The following is a 16,784-nucleotide window of genomic DNA, read 5'->3' as shown; positions in this document are numbered from 1 at the left end:
CAAAATGCTGCAGCTGGTGTGAGAATTTTCCTCTCTTCACTTCTTAGATTTCAGAGTAACAGCCGTCTTCTTTTCACTTCTTAGAGTGCATGGGGACCCAGCAGGTGGGACAAATCTTCCTGGAGAGGAGAGGTTGCTACTTCTTCACCCCTGACAAGAGGTTGAGAGCCTCCCAAATCCCACAGCCAGACATCAGCTCTTTCTGCTCCTCCCATTTCAAATTCCTCTCCCTGATGAGAGCTGACTTCGTGAGTCAGAGAAGAAGGGGAATTCAGGGAAAGCAAATTGTCCTAAGGCAAGGAGACCAGGGAGAGCTCTCCCTATGCTTATCCACACATCTTTTAATCCTGATTTCCTAATCCTGATTCTGCACCACTGAAGTCAATGGGAGTTTGGCCATTGACTTCAACAGACACAAGGTTGGTTCAACAGAACGAAGAATTTAAGTAAAACTTTTGGAATCCACAGTGCCTGAGAAGGGTCAACATTACACAAAGTGAGTTTGCAAAATAACAAACTGGGTAACTGTGCATGCAGGCAGATCTTCACATGCACAGGTATACCTCGTGCACATGAAAAAAAAGCTATCCATACATGACTGGTGCTCACACTGTTTTGCGGATGATGCACTCACCTTGGAAAATCTTTTCCTTCATATTTCAGTTATTATTTATTTGCACATCATTGGCATGGGAAAAAAATTGGACCTGTTCACCCTTCTTGTGGCAAAACAGCTTGGGCCTTGGAATGACATTTAGAAAAAGGGACGGTGAGCTCTGAAATCAATGTAGAAAGGACTCAACTTGAAACTGGAATTTGTGGCAGAAATACAGTGGGCAGCACTGTTTGAACTAACATTTGAAATACTGGTTAAGCTGCACAGTAATTAATTTGATACTGATTCACACAGATATATATTTTATGCATTACTGCTTAATTCTTAAAAGCTTCTTTTTCTTCCCTTTTCTATTATCAGAAGATGGTCTAATGAAAACTACCCCCCCCACACACACACACTTCATTAAATGTTAAAGGGCAATTCAATTTCCTCCCTTGCTTTCTTCCTCTTTTTCTAGATTTCCTTATGTACTGGTCTGACTAGTGTGATATGTTATCTTTATAATGATGACGCCATGGGGTTTTAGTGTAAAACCCTGAGGTTCGCACAGTTGTAGCCAGAAGCCAATAAAAATTACACTTATGGCACTTTATGTAGCCTGAAAGCCTGGGTGTGATTCTGATTTCACTGACACCTGAGTAATTTTGGAGTAATTCCAGTAGAACCAGTTGATTTACAGCAGTTTGAAACCGGTAAACTGGGCTCCTTGATCTCCAAGAGAATGTTTAGCAACGTTTCACACCTTTCCCAAAACTGTCGAAAATATATTTATCAAAAGGAGAGAGAGAGAGAGAGAGCTATAGATTTTTTTCCCTCCGGTTGTAAATTTATTTTCAACATAGAAGATAAATGGGGCTGGCAATTGAAAGGTCCCTGCTTTTAACACTGCCAGTTGATTCTCTTAGGGCCGAATCCTGTGGTGTGCTGAATCAGTCAAGTTGTTTTCTTTGACTAGAGGTGTTTTGTATACTTTTATCTCTAGGCCAAAAGGAGGTCAGTGCCTGGACCATTTGCAGTTGATGAGACTATTTCAGTGATGCAGTCATCATGGCAATGTGACAGAAAACTAAATCCACAGGTGTATCCTAAACCACTTAGTATACAATATACTGATATACACAGCAGATTCTGATTCAGTGTTACATATTGCACCCCCAGAACTTCTGTTTGATTCTCCACTCAGAAGGAAGGGCTTTAGAGGGCTACAGAAAGGTGAAGATCCTAAGGCTCTATGGGGAAAGATGAGGAGAACCCCACAGATCCCAAGTAATTTCATGAAGCCCTCATGCTTCTGTGCTGCTATCCTGGTCCATAGCACAGATTCCTCAGCAAACCTCTGAAGGGTATAGAACCTCCTCCTCTCTACCCAGAGCTGTGGGCCTTAAACTCTGTGGTGTTGAACAGTCAGGACTCCAAGGTCTCTTCTAATGGTCACTATGTGGTCACCCTGAGAGAAGGGTTTCTCCCTTGGGATATGCAGTGGGTTCAGCTGCCTCTAGGGTGACCAGATATCCCGATTTTATAGGGACAGTCCTGATTTTGGGGTCTTTTCTTATATAGGCTCCTATTACCCCCTACCCCCGTCCCGATTTTTCACGCTTGCTGTCTCGTCACCCTAGCTGCCTCTGGGCTTGGGATATGGCCTGTTTTCACAGTTCTGCTGTCAGAGTAGATTTTTAGTTTCTTCGTCTTAGCTTGGTTGTCATGTGCCCATAGTTGCTGAATATTCATTAAGTAGAATTAGCAGTTATTAGATCTTAATTAATGTACAAAAGGCTTATTCTGTGTTCAATTAAGCATACACTTCAAATGGTCTGATTGCAGTTTGGTCATGGTTCTTCTCTTGATGTGATCATCTTAAATGGAAAAAGGGAAGCAATCGTAGGAGCATGGTGACTAGTTCTGTTCTCTTTATTGGCTTTCATGGGTAGTTTCAAATCAAATATCACAGTGAGCCAAGAACACCCTTACAAATATTATTATAAGACTGGCTAAGAAATTTTAGGCTATTTAGCTGTTTAATTTGTTGGTCATTCTATAGAACAGGGCTGTTTGAATTCTGCAGAATGTTATTTGAGAATACTTTCATGAGTAATACAAAATAGCGAATGACATAAAGAAGAGAGATTTGCCACTGCTAATAATCCTGTGTCATAATACAAGAACAAGGGGGCAGAGTATGAAGTTGAAAGAGGGAAATTTAAAACAAATACAAGGAAATACTGTTTCACACAATGTCCCTGATTAATCTGTGGAACTCACTGCCAAAATCACTGATGCCAAATACTGAGTGTGATTCAAAGCAGGGTTACAATATTATAGACAGTTACAATAATAAATAACAAAAACCACAAGAGTTTGAGAAGGGAGCTTCAGTGCATGAGCCAGCTTCTAACTTTGGGAGTTAACAGTACATTTTTCTTGTTTAGAGGGCATCACAGAACTGCCTACTTGCAGGGTTTCTTGCACCTTCCATTGAAGCAGTTGGTACTGGCCATGGTCAAAGACATGATACTGAATTAGATGGGTCATTGGTGTGATCTGGCATGGCAGTGCTTACATTTCTAGTAGAAACAGGGTGCTCTGTTGTTTGTGATGCCATATTTTTATTATTTGTGAGTAACCAGACAGCTTCTGAGTATTCATTAAAATATTCAGTCCTGAAACTCCTGACTGTTTCAGGGATTTTAGTATTAATGACTCTCCATCTGGAAAGTCAGACCAAAAATGAGCTAGTCATTTAAGAAGTTCTGTTTAAGAAGTTCTAGTCATCTAACAGAGAACAGAGCAATACCCTGTGCCATTGCGTAGTCTACACCAGGGATCGGCAACCTGTGGCATGTGGCTCGCCAAGGTAAGGACCCTGGCGGGCCGGGCCGGTTTGTTTACCTGCCATGTCTGCAGATTCAGCCATTCGCGGCTCCCAATGGCCGCGGTTTGCTGCTCCAGGCCAATGGGGGCTGCAGGAAGCGGCGGCCAGTACATCCCTCAGCTCCCACTGCTTCCTGCAGCCCCCATTGGCCTGGAGCAGCGAACCACAGCCAGTGGGAGCCGTGATCGGCTGAACCTGTGGACGTGGCAGGTAAACAAACCGGCTCGGCCTGCCAGGGGGCTTACCCTGGTGAGCCACATGCCAAAGGTTGCCGATCCCTGGTCTACATGGTAGCTAGAGAATATAATTTCCAGTTTGAGGGGACTCACTTGTGCTAGCTGTGACTGAGCTAGAGTTTTAAAAACCGAAGTGTAGCTGAGGCGATGTGAGTGGCGAAAGGGGTTAGCTATCCCAAGTACGTAGCTAGGGTCATCAACGGGATCATACTCAGGGCAGCTAAACCATCACACCACCCACGCCACTGCAGCTACACTTCTATTTTTAGCATGAGGGTTTGATCAGAGCTAGCCAACTCCGGTGTAGACAGCCTTAGTTGCCCGATCACACACCATGAATAGCAATTTGCGGACAGTTAAAATGAACAGATTGTGAACTAAAGGCTAAAATGTGATTACATAAACCCATTTGAGGTGAAATCTGCCCCTTTGGGGTGAGAGGGGGGAGGGCAACACAAGGCCAGGACCCAACTTGAATCCTGCTTAAGCCTATTCTGAGGAAGTAAATGGGATTAAAGTGGTACATAGATAGACCTTGTGTGTGTTGGGGGTGGGGGTGGGGGTGGGGGGAATTTCACCCATCATTAATATACATTAATAAGGAAACATTTCATCCTCATTTTAGAGACGGGAAAACTGAGGCAGAGAGGAGAATTGACTTGCACAGGATCACAAAGAGAGTCCTGTGAACTGAACCCAATCTTTATACTCCCAAACTGTGCTTTAGGCGCAAGTCTATCCAGCCCTCTGGATCTGATAGTCTCCACTTCCTGTCCTAAACCTTTGCCTAGTGTTGCTCTGCACTGTTCTTTTAAAGGTTGCCTTTTTGAGTCCCTCAGAAGGCTGTGTTTCAGTGGAGGATAATGTGACCAATATTCATGCAGTGTATTAGTTTAAATTTGTAAAGTGCTTTGAGATCCTTGAAGATAAAAGGGCCTTATGCACTAAATGTAGGAGATAATCAGAAGTCTCTTGTAGAATTCTGATCAAAGTATGTGTTCATGGTAAGGTGCTAGACAATATCCAATTCAGGTTGGTACAGAAATCTTGCCCATGTTTACCAGTGACTAATCCTTGTGAAGAGCATTGGGTAAAGAAGCATACACTTTGTTTGTCGCAGACCACGGAGTCAGTCAGTGAATCATCCTATAAACTGAAGGAGAATAATTTGAATTAGATTCTTTCCAGTCCCACCTGGAGGGCAAAGTCCTGTAGTTCTTACTTAGGTAAAGCTGCCATTTAAGTCATTGCGGGCCACATCTTCAGCTGGTGTAAATTGGCATAACTTCACTGTCAGTACTTTTATACCAGCTAAGAATTTGGCCTGGGGATTTTGACCTGAGAGAAAGCTGCAGGATTTGTCCTAAACAGGGAAATTAAGGCAACATCTGTGTTTTGTTTCAACTTTTTATTGAATGTACCTGTGGAATGAGGTATACAATAAAAGGATCCCAAACATATCACTGGAGCAGTGTGACAAATTTATAACAACTGATTTATTGAGTTTCACCTCTTATCCTCTTTGCAAATGGATCATGAATAGAATCACAATTTTCTTGAGTGGATTTGTTCACTGAATATTTCCTTAAAATAATTCTTGGTCAGGAACTTGTTCACTACTAGTTCAGGTGTCTGGTACAGTAACTCCTCACTTAAAGTCGTCCCGGTTAACGTTGTTTCGTTGTTATGTTGCTGATCAATTAGGGAACATGCTCATTTAAAGTTGTGCACTGCTCCACTATTACGTTGTTTGGCTGCCTGCTTTCTCCACAGTTGGCAGCCTCCCAATGCCCCCAACCCCCCCGCCCCCCGGTGCCTCCTGCCCGCCGGCAGACCCTGCAGATCAGCGCCTTCTCCCTCCTCCCCCCACCTCCTGCCTGCGGCAATCAGCTGGCTTGCAGCATTTAGGAGGCAGGAGGGAGGGGGGAGGAGCAAGGACTCGCTGCGCAGGCTCCCCCTCTTTCCCCTGCCTCCTGAACACCACAAACCAGCTGATTTCCCCGGGCAGGAGGCGGGGGGGGGGGAGAGGGAAGGGGAGCCTGCGTGCTGAGTCCTCGCTCCTCCCCCCTCCCTCCTGCCTCCTAAATGCCGCAAGCCAGCTGATTGCCCCGGGCAGGAGGGAGGGGGGAGGAGCGAGGACACAGCGTGCGAAGTAAAGGGGGAAGAGGTGGGGAGGGAGAAGAGGCGGGTCAAGGGTGGGAGCTTGGGGGAAGGGGTGGAGTGGATGGGCCAAGGGTTGAGCCCCCTGCCCCCGGCAAAGTCAGTGCCTGTGCTAGCAAGAACAGCAAGAAGACAATCCATCCTCTGACTTCACCACCTCAACCAAGCTTCATACTCAGCAGTGATGACTGTAGTATTAAATTGTTTCTTTAAAATTGTTTAAAACTTATACCTGTATTAAATTGCTTGTTTAAAATAGTTTCAAATGTATATAATGTCTTTTGTCTGGCAAAAAAAAAAAAAAATCCCTGGAACCTAACCCCCCCCCCCTCCATTTACATTAATTCTTATGGGGAAATAGGATTCACTTAACATGGTTTCACTTAAAGTCTCATTTTTCAGGAACATAACTACAACGTTAAGTGAGGAGTTACTGTATTTAAAATTTAAGCTGTTTTGATTACACACATAGGTTGCATGTTATTGCTTTGTTCCCTGACTGGATGAGCATAGTTCCTATGGGATTACTCAGGATTACAGATTCTAAATATGAATTCTCTGAATATTCATAAGTATTTGCTTAAAATTTACTTTTTAGGCAAATAGTAAACTCCTTTGCTAGAAATTAGCTGAAGGGGCTGGGTGGAGAATGAACATAATTACAATGGAAATGATGCATGGCCTGTCTTTCTATCTCAAGATATTGGAGTAATATTTTATCTCTCTCCCTCGCTCTCTCTCTGAAGCTTCCTCCCCACGGTGGCCCTGTCCACCCGCTTCCTTACTTTTAGGAAGGATGGAGGGAGCAACCCCTCCTGAGTGCATGGTCTGTGATTATCTCTAGTCCTTGCATAGGAGGTTCCTGGCAGGCACTCTTCCCCCTCTCTGCACCTTTGCAATGGTCACTGCCAATCTGGGCCAAATCCTCTGCTGGTGTCAATGGCATGGTTCCATTGTTGTCCATGGAGCTGTGCTGATTTACACCAGCTGAGGATCTGGCTCATAATGTGGTAGATGGGGGGTATAAATAGGGAATAATGGGATGAAATCAAGGAAGGAAAAATTCAGGCTTGGTATCAAAAAATCTTGCTGCTGATGAGATCGATGTATTAATTTGTGGAATGGCTTCCCAGAAGAAGTGGTTCAAGCTCCATCACTAGGGACACGTTCAGCCTGATGGCACAAAACCCTCTAGAGACTGTGCTGTAGGGAAGAATCCTGCACAGGCAAGGAGATAGGTTGTGTCTCTAACTTCTGTGGATAGCTTTGGGATTTAGGAGACCTGGGTCTTATTCTTGGCTTGGCCACTGGCCTGCTGGGTGACCTTGGGAAAGTCAGTTTACCCCTTGTGCCACAGTTTCCCCATCTGTAAAATGGGGATAACAGTGCTTACCTCCTTTGTAAAGCACCTTAAGATCTATTGAGGAAAAATGCTATATAAGAGATAGGTAGGAGTAGCATTACTAAAATGGGTTTCCTCTTTACATGTTTTAATTACAGCGTCATTGTCAACTTGAAATCTAGTCAATTAAATAAACAAGATAAAAGTAGTTACATCTACTTCTGCTCCCGATCTTCCTCTGCTAATTTTCATGGGTTTACAACACCATTTTTCTAAATATGTAAGTGTTTCCCTTCCATAGTTGCTTTATGAAAGACACAAACAGACAACGGGGAGAAATGACTGACCGTACAGGAGAATACAGTGAAAGTAACTATGCACAAAGTGCTGTCAAATGCACAAAGTAAACACAGTAAAAAAAGAGAGAAACTTATTTTTCCTTCTAATCTCTCATTTGTATCAAACTTAATATTTTCAGAAAGAAATTTGTTTTTTAAGTTAACAGTGTCACTTTAAGAAAGCTGTTTACTGGATTCCTGATATTTTCCAAGGGTCCAGAGTGCAGTCACGTACATCCCTATCAGCTAGTTTGCACCTGATGGATTTCTGCCTTTTGAACACTTGCAGTTGCTTGCTGGAATAAATCATTTTCTGTTTATGCAGTACAGGAGTTCTATACCAGTTCTCTTCTTACCAGGAAACAATAGGTAGTTGCAGCCGAGGAAAAATGCCATCAAGTTAAAATGTCAACCACAATAAGAAGCTGCAAATCAATAAGGCTCATGGATGTGTTTTTCCAAATTTCACACAATCAGTTTGTACTGAGCCTCGTGTGTGCAATGTCTTTTCCAGAGCTGGGAGAATTATAAAAAAAAATCAATTTAGCCATTATTGACTTTTTCAGACTAGATAAAGAACCAGTCTTGAAGCAAGTCTATGAATTAAATTTCGCCACACAGACTGCAAGACTCCTTTATCATTGACATGGAACAGCAAGTAATAGGGTGGGGAAGTTTTTTTCCAACTGTATCTACAATCAATGTGAACTTTGTTCACAGCTACTAGCAAGATGGAAAAATTTTAAAACAGGTGTGGCAGGTTTCAGCAGTGCATCTTTTTAAAGAATGCATGAGCATTCTGTGAGCTTGCAAAATCCTGTTTCACTCCAGTGGGCTTGACTTTCTCATGGAAGAAAAATCAGCAGTTTCTATTCAACTACATGTTTTAGTATGTGCCCAACAGCCATGGCCCAATTAAGATTGCAGAGGGCCTGTGTAGCTAGCATTGGCGACAATGGCAACACTTCTATTGCATTCAGTGGGCCTGATTCACCACTGCCCTGCCCTGCCCTTTATTTAGTCATTGTTATCAGTGCAAAATGAGTGCCAAGTAGAAGTCAAATGCTACCATTTGCGAGTGTTTTACACCCACACAAGGTTCAGAGCAAAAGAGGCCCCATTGGAACCGGAGCAGGACCTCTGTGCTCATGTTTTTTCAACAATGCCCAGCCAGTTAAGAGAGTTCTGGTGTGTAAAGAGGCCCCAAAGAAGATATGACTGTAGTGTGTGCCTTCATTTTAAAGCCCCTTGACCACAGCGGCATAGTGCAGTGTAAATGAAAACCTAGCCCAAAGTCTCCATGAGCGAAAATATTAATCACTCCACAGCTGAACTGAAGCACTAAATGGCAAGTGATTCCCAGAAGCCTCTGCAACAGAAAGGGAGACAACCCTACATTTAAAAATACAGAACGCAGAAAACAGAACGACATCTCCTTCCAGTTACTTAACGACAGCCTGATCAGAAAGTCTTTGAGGCTTTGTCTGTCCTCCACAATCTTTCCATAAAGTACAAACCACTTGCTTTTCTTTCAGTTTCATTTGTATAGTGTAAATTGCAGAAAAGCTCCCCTGGATGAGTAAAATGTGAAGTATTACATGTGAAGCACTAAAAGCCATGCCCAGTTGCTGTTTTATGGGTGGAATAAAGTGCCGTGGTGCTGATATAAGACTGTGCTACAGCATGCTGAATTACATTTTTCTTGACCTTAATAATGGTACCAATCTGCACTAGTTGGATGTGATAATTACATTTACTGGGAAGATGGATGCTTCCAAATGACATTTAAATCCATGATTATCTCGGCAGTTTGGTCAGGAAACAGTTTTTATCAATGCCAGCTTTCCTTCTTTATCGTGGATTATGGCTATTTGGCAGTTCTCCAGTAGAAGATGAAAAAAAATATCCCTGTACTCTGTGTCCAAGAGACATGTTGACACAGACAACCCTTCTTGCAGTCAGCTCCCTTATTTTCAGTATATGACTGTTGTGTAACTTTTTTGCGTGTGTGGCATGAGAAATGTTTACTTCACATAAATAGTCTGCAATAACCGGAACTTCGGTGCTGCTTTTTGTTTGTTTGTTTTTTAAAAAAGAATGAATAGCTACATTTAATTTAATGAAAGTATAGATATGATGGTGATTAAAATAATAATGACAGCATCTTTCTCAATAGCAGTTGCAGGCTGTGGAAGTCTGGATTTTATTTTGACATAGAGAACATTTTGGTTTTTCTCTTGGAAGAAGTCATATTTCCAAGGCAATGCATTGGGGTGTATTTTTGTGTGTGGATACATAGATGTCGGCTCCACTAGATTAAATTCTCTTCTCTGTGCTCCATTGTGAGAAGGATGCTACTTCTGAATGTAGACCTCACGGTTTGCTTACAACAGGGATATGTCAGCTGTCTCCAACAATTCACAACCTGCCCTGGACCTCAGAGAGCAGTTGTTCTTGCTCTTTCAACAAATGAGCTATCAGGAGTATGGTATCGTGCATACTCATGTGTGGGGGGCGAGAGGCGGTTGTGATGGAACCACATAATGAAGCAGTGCACACTTGACTGTAAGGAGACAATGATAGAGAGCAGCCAGGGCCGGCTCCAGGCACCAGGCACCCAAGCACATGCTTGGGGCGGCACGTGGTAAGGGGCGGCGGGGGGAGCGCGCCGCGGCATTCCGCGGGGGGGGGGCGCTCCGGCGGCATGGTGCTGGGGGGGCGGGCTCCGGTTGCGCGGGCGCAGCGCTGGAAGGGGGTTCCGGCGGGGGCGGGCTCCGGCGGCGCGGCGCAGCGCGGGGCTCGGCGCTCGGGGGGGGGGGGGTTCCGGCGCGCGCCGCTCAGTGGGGGTGCGGCGCGGGCGCGGCGCTGGAGGGGGGTTCCGGCGGCGCTTGGCAGGGGGCGGGGGCGGGCTCCGGTGTTGCGGAGCTCAGCAGCGGGCGGGGGGCATTGCGGGGCTCGGCACTCGGGAGGGGGTTCCGGCGACGCTCGGCGCAGGGGGGGGCTCCGGCGCGCGGCGCTCGGCGGGGGGGGCGGCACTCTGGGGGGGTTCTGGTGGCGCGCGGCTGGGGGGGGGGCGGCGCGGCGCTCGGCTGGGGGTGGCGCTTTTTTTTGCTGCTTGGGGCAGCAAAAAAGCTAGAGCCGGCCCTGAGAGCAGCAACAGTGTCTGCGTACAAAATGACTCCATGTGCGTCCCCACTTGTGCTCTACACCCAGCCAAGTTACTCAAATTAACGCATTAGGCAGAGGAGTTCTCCCAACTTTGTCTTGTAGGTTTTTTGTGAGTGCTGGGCTGTAAACACCGGGGATTAAATCCTGGTCCTATTTGAAGTTAAGGACAAAGTTCCTATTGGCTTCAATGGAGCCAGGGTTTCACCCTAGCATGTTATTGTAGGGATGCCCATGATTATTATTTTAGGACTGCCTGTCATGCTAATCTGCTCAGCCTGGCTTGTTGTTGTAGGGTTGCTCATGAGACTAAGCTGTGCAGACTGTTTTGTTATTGTAGGATAGCTCAGGAGTGCTAATTTTTTTGGCTTTTGTATTTTATTTTACAAAAAGATAATTGGAGAATTCTTTAAAAACAGAAAGAATGAATGGGCATTACAAACATATATAAGCAAAAAAGATAGGTTGGATTTTGAGCCTATCAAACTTGACGACATACTATTAAAGGGGAAATTTGAATGGGACATAGAATAACATTTCATCAGTCAATACCTGAACAGTTTGACTATCCTAAGTAAGAAAATTCCTAGGTCTATGCAGCTGTTTCAGAGGTAGCTTGATTTTTATTCTGAGACACCTGTTCTGTGAACAAGAATTATATCTTCATTCTATTCTCTTCAAGCATGTTTTGTTCCCTTCTGCCTGGCCCTTTACTCATTAAATCAAAACCTTTGGAAGACCAAGCACTAGAATGAGCTTCTGGACCATTCACATATTGATAGGCCATAACTTTGGCCATGAATTGGCAGCAGGCACTAGCTTAAACACTGGATTTTTGCTGAAGCACAACCAGTTGGATATTGGCTCCATTTTGTTGTCAGTTTATAATTTACCTATTTTTCTGGATTAGTGATCTTGGGCTAAATCCTACACCCTTTTTTACCTAGGTAATCTTAGTGGCATCAGTGGAACTACTAATGTGAGGGTTGAAGGGATGGGCCAAAGGTTGAAGACCTTACTCTGAATTTATTCAGGTCTTGTAGTCAGTGGGAATTTGCCTATGAAGAATCTGAGTGAGCATCTCAGGATTTGGCCCGTTAGTAAATTGCTATGGAGTTAGTAGCAAATAAACCACTCCTGAGACTTACCCCTGGCTTTCTGAAACAATCATCGTTCACTTTTCAGAAAATAACAACACTGTTCTTTGCATTAATATAGTGGTTTCATCTGAGGATCTCAAAGCACTTTTCAAACATTCATTAATTAAGTCTCACAGTAAAACCATTTTACACATACATAAACTGAAACACAGATGAACAGATTCTCACTTGCACTAAGGGCTCTTGCCCTGCTCTGGCAATCTAAAGGGGCCTTAAAGTGGACTTAACGCCCCTTTACACTGCCAGAGTGGAATAAAGGGGCATTATTGTTAATGAGAATCAGTCCCAGCGAGTTTAAGGTCCTGATCCATGTGTATAAGATGTTGGCCATACTGACTTACCCAAGATTATACTGAGAAAACTGAGCCTAGAACCTAGGAGTTCTGAGATGCTTTTCCTGCTCTAACCACTATACCTGATTCCTTTCCTCCCCATTTTCTTCTACTAGCACAAGTGTACTTAATAGACAGTAGTTTATTTGGTGGCATATGAAGGAATACCCTGCTGTGTGTGTACGACAGCCCAGATGTCCGTGCTTTTTGTAACCACACTGTGTGCTTTGTTCCTTCTTTTAGGTGAGCCTTCAAGGTGGTCTTCATCCCATTGTGACTGCTGCTGCAAAAATGGCAAAGGAGATAAAGAGGGGGAAAGTGGCACATCTTGCAATGAACTATCCACTTCCAGCTGTGACAGCCAATCAGAAGCCAGCTCCCCACAAGAGACTGTCATCTGTGGCCCGGTCACCCGCCAGCCCAACATACAGACTCTAGATCGGCCAATCAAGAAGGGCCCAGTACAGCTACTTCAGCAGTCTGAAATCCGAAGAAAAAGTGACCTGCTCCGAACTCTAACGTCTGGCTCCAGGGAATCCAACTCTAGCAAAAAAAAAGCAGTGAAAGAAAAGCTCTCTATTGAGGAAGAGTTAGAAAAATGCATCCAGGATTTCCTTAAAATCAAAATCCCAGACAGGTTTCCAGAAAGGAAACACCCCTGGCAATCCGAACTGCTACGAAAGTATCATCTATAAGAGCGGGGCGGGGCAGTGGGGAAATAACCTTATTACAATTTACAGATCAAGATCCTTAATGATACGGAAATAAAAGGAATAATAACAATTTGTTAGGTCACAAAAAAAAATCCATCTTGATAGTACTGCCTAATTTGCCTATTTCACCTTAACATTTATAGTCACAGGGTAATGATATTTTTCAAGTTGTGGAAGCACAATGAAAAATGCTTTTGTTTGTAAGCTCCTAGTCTTACGCAAGCTGAATACTTTATACACGAAAGGCACAACAACATCACCAACTAAAGAAACCCACACACAAATGCACCTGGTGCCGGTGGAGAAAGTCCTACACATGATCAGGCAGTGGCTGTGGGGGGTTCCGCAAACTACATGCCTTTTGAGTTCTCCTTTTAATTCCTTTATTTGGAGGAGTCAGGGCAGGGCAGATGTACATGATTTAAAGGAACAAGCTATGTCGTGCCAGTTTACATGAAGGATGTGTATATATATACGTATATATACACATGAATATACATATACATGTGTGTATATTTATATTGCCTAACAAATTTTTCTGGTTCTCTCCTTATAACTGCACTTTCTCAACAACAACAAAAAAAGCAATTGTTAGCACTCTGTGTGCTCCATTTCCCCTCTAGCTTTATGAGGTGTGAATAGTAGAAGACTGTCTCTCTCCATCTGTTATTTTTGGGGGCGAGGGGAGGTTGGAAGCGGAGCACTGTAAAAGTGCTTGTGTCTGTTGCAACTGTGGGCAAAATATTCTATGAGTTTTTGATAACAATATATATTTTAATCTTTGTTCCAACACTTCTTCCCCAAAGCTTCCGGATGACAAAGGGTTTATTATGGAATGATTCCAATTGGAAAGGGGATCCATTGATGGCGGGTCAAGTCGCTGAGTCGGTGAGCTCAGCTGATTTATGTAAGCCTGCCAGACCCTGCTGCCAAAGAGTCTTTGGCCCAAATAAATGAGGAGAGCAGCCTCCCGTTCCCATCCAACGCAGATGCAATTATAAGAAATTATAAACCTAATAAGATGCATTTTGTGCTCTGACTGGCAGGAAATTGATTGTTAAAATGGCAGGCACCACGCCATTCCAGCTAGATACATTTCAAAAGGAAATTAAAAATTGAATAGAAACCAAACACACTCTGTAATGGAAACTGCCTTATCAGCATCCTTTCTGTAGTCTGTAGGATAATCCGGTGGGTGGCAGGCTTAATTTAGTACCATGTGTTACCCATAATGTATAATAAACGGGAAAATATCAGCAAGCTCAGTTTGATGGGACTGCGGGGAGGAAGGGAGGCCGCACGCAGGCACAGCAGTACAAGAACCTACTGAGCCCAGGCAACAACAACAAAAAAGCACAGTCCTTCCGTGACAGGTTCGCCTAGCTAACTGCATCTTAGTTGTCATTCCGAAGCTAATTCTTTAGGCAGACCAGTAAGAACCTGATGTCCCTCAACAGTCCAGTGGGAGCCAAAGGTCCCATGGATGGGATTTGAAAAGTTAAGAGTCGGGTACTGAAGGGGAGTCCCAGGTACAGACTGCATCTGGTGGGATGAAATTGGTGTCTGAACAGTCTGTAAAGCAGTTACCTAGAGATGCATTGCATCAATGGGTCCACATGGGCCTTCCACTGGCTGCAGATGGAAGCTGGTTAGCTGGGGAGTTTGGCACATGTCTCAAGACATAAAGTGAGAGACACAGAAACTAATAAAGATGATAGCTTTAAAAGCGGTGATATTGCCTTGTTTAGCATCAGTAACATTTCTAAAGCCTCAGTTTCACTATCTAGCATTCCCAATTCACAATGCTACAAGGGAGATGACTTCAAGTGTGCATAGAATAGAGGTACATTTGGATTGAACATAGTATACTTGAGTAGGTCTGAGTCCCAGTCTCCTTGCCTGCAGGTGCAATTTTCTCCCACATAATATGCTCTTATATATATATTTTTTGCACCTGCAAAATGAACTGTGGGGGCAAAGCTGCATAATCAGGTAGGTAAAGGTACTATCATTCAGATTTGTGCCTACCATTGAACTGCAAGTGCCATGCAGGCACAGGTTTTGTGAGTGCTAATTGCACATGCAAACGGGAAGTGACATGTCTCAAACTATTGCAAAATGTGAGATGCTTGTGGACAGAGCTGAGCATGAACCAAATCCCCAGATCGAAACACCCTCAAATTACTGGGATATGAGATCTGGATTTTGTAGCTTGGAGTCATCTCTAGTTAAGGTTTGCAAGTTTACCAAGATGTTTTACATGAGAGAGGGATGCTAGTTCTAGTGATTCCTAATTATTGTCACGTGTAGAGTAAATATAGTAAGCAAAAGCCTGACCTGAGAAGTGCTGAGCTAAATTGGACAGCTCCGCACTACTCAGGATCAGGCACTAAACTAATTCAGTTGTTAAAACACATGTTCACACTCAAACACATGCATTTCAGATGCACACCTACCCATATTCACATGCCTGTGCACACATATTCACATGCACCTTTGCACATCCATGTGCTTGCACACATACATCCCTCTGCTTGCCACAGATTTGCTTTTCCTCTTTTTAAAAACAATTGTCTTTCTTGTACATTCACTCGTCCCTATTTACAGCTGCTGTACTGGAATCACTCTTGAGAGCACTGTGTTAAAAAGTTTGCCTGCAACTTCCCTTGTGTGAGTCGATGCAAAGCAAGAACACTAGGCTGGCTTCCAAGACATACGGATTGGCTTAAATGGTGCTTTTTCTCTTGCTTGTTATGTCCACACCAGAGAGCAGCTCCGTTGTCTCTGACACTTTAAGACTTGGAAACTGTGATTTTTCTATTTTGACCCAGTCAGTATCATCAGCCAGACATGCCAAATCGGAAAGTGAGCCTTTTCCTTTTTGCAAGGTTTTGATACCATCAGGCATTATGCAGAATCCTCCTCCACTATCAGTTCTGCTCTCTGCGAGTCACAAGGAAGAAGTCTAACATTAATTCATTGCATTAGCAAATTAGGGAGAAAAATGAGCAGAGGGTTGACTCTCGCTCTCGCTTCAGCAGGAATTCGAGATTTCCATACACAACATAGACCAATTGTCTACTTCGATAACTCAGAATGGCTAGAACCTGACATCCTCAGCTTCAGAGTTTCACTTTTTCTTTTTCTTTTTAATCTCCAAAACATTGTATTACACAATATGAAGGACAGAGAGAGGGAGAGTGTACCCTGTTTTTCTTTCTTTCTCTCAGAGTTTGAATGGACTTGACTCAATTTGCACAGGACTGTACAATGATTAATACCTGCAGGAAAAATTAGACCAAATGAAATGCACCAGAATGGGTTTGATTCATGTGGCCTTCATATTCCCCGTTTTAGATGAAATGGCACCACTACTGAAATAAGAGTCTTGAACTTTAATAATCACTAGCCGCAAAGCTTATATGTATATTCTGCTTTGTTACTGTGGGTACTTATATAGTGTATCCATTCCTAGGACCAAATTTATCCCAGGTTTAACTCCATTGACAATGGTGAAGTTCCATCAGAGATAGCTTTGTGCCCTGGTGATTTCAGCTCTCCATTTCAGGTCATGCTCCTCATTATTTCAATTGCTCCACTTGTGTAACATCAGTATAGACTTCCTGGGCCTGATTCTAAGGGTGTTTACTGTTAAAGCTGCAGGGGTGAATCCCAGCTTGTGTAGACGTAGTCATGCTAGCTCTCTCCGAGCTAGCATGCTAAAAATGCTCCTTGCTTAACGTAGGAACTTCTGTTCCTGAAAAATGCAACTTTAAATGAAATGATGTTAAGTGAATCCAATTTCCCCATACGAATTAATGTAAATAGGGGGAGTTAGGTTCCAGGG

The 16,784-nt window shown here is 43.6% G+C and overlaps 1 protein-coding gene across 1 annotated transcript in view; it reads left to right on the top strand.

Moving 5' to 3' along the window:
* The window catches only part of KCTD16 (potassium channel tetramerization domain containing 16), a 165,783-nt gene extending 151,743 nt beyond the window's left edge, over positions 1–14,040 (top strand). The window contains exon 3 of the mRNA XM_005302855.3: positions 12,468–14,040. Within this exon, the coding sequence (XP_005302912.1) occupies positions 12,468–12,919 (452 nt within the window). The 3' untranslated portion in view covers positions 12,920–14,040. The remainder of the gene's footprint in view (positions 1–12,467) is intronic.
* Positions 14,041–16,784: the final 2,744 nt, after the last annotated feature.

The sequence above is a fragment of the Chrysemys picta genome, chromosome 8, assembly GCF_011386835.1.
Source record: "Chrysemys picta bellii isolate R12L10 chromosome 8, ASM1138683v2, whole genome shotgun sequence".
Taxonomy (NCBI): Eukaryota; Metazoa; Chordata; order Testudines; family Emydidae; genus Chrysemys; species Chrysemys picta.
This window is presented reverse-complemented; position numbering and strand designations above follow the sequence as displayed.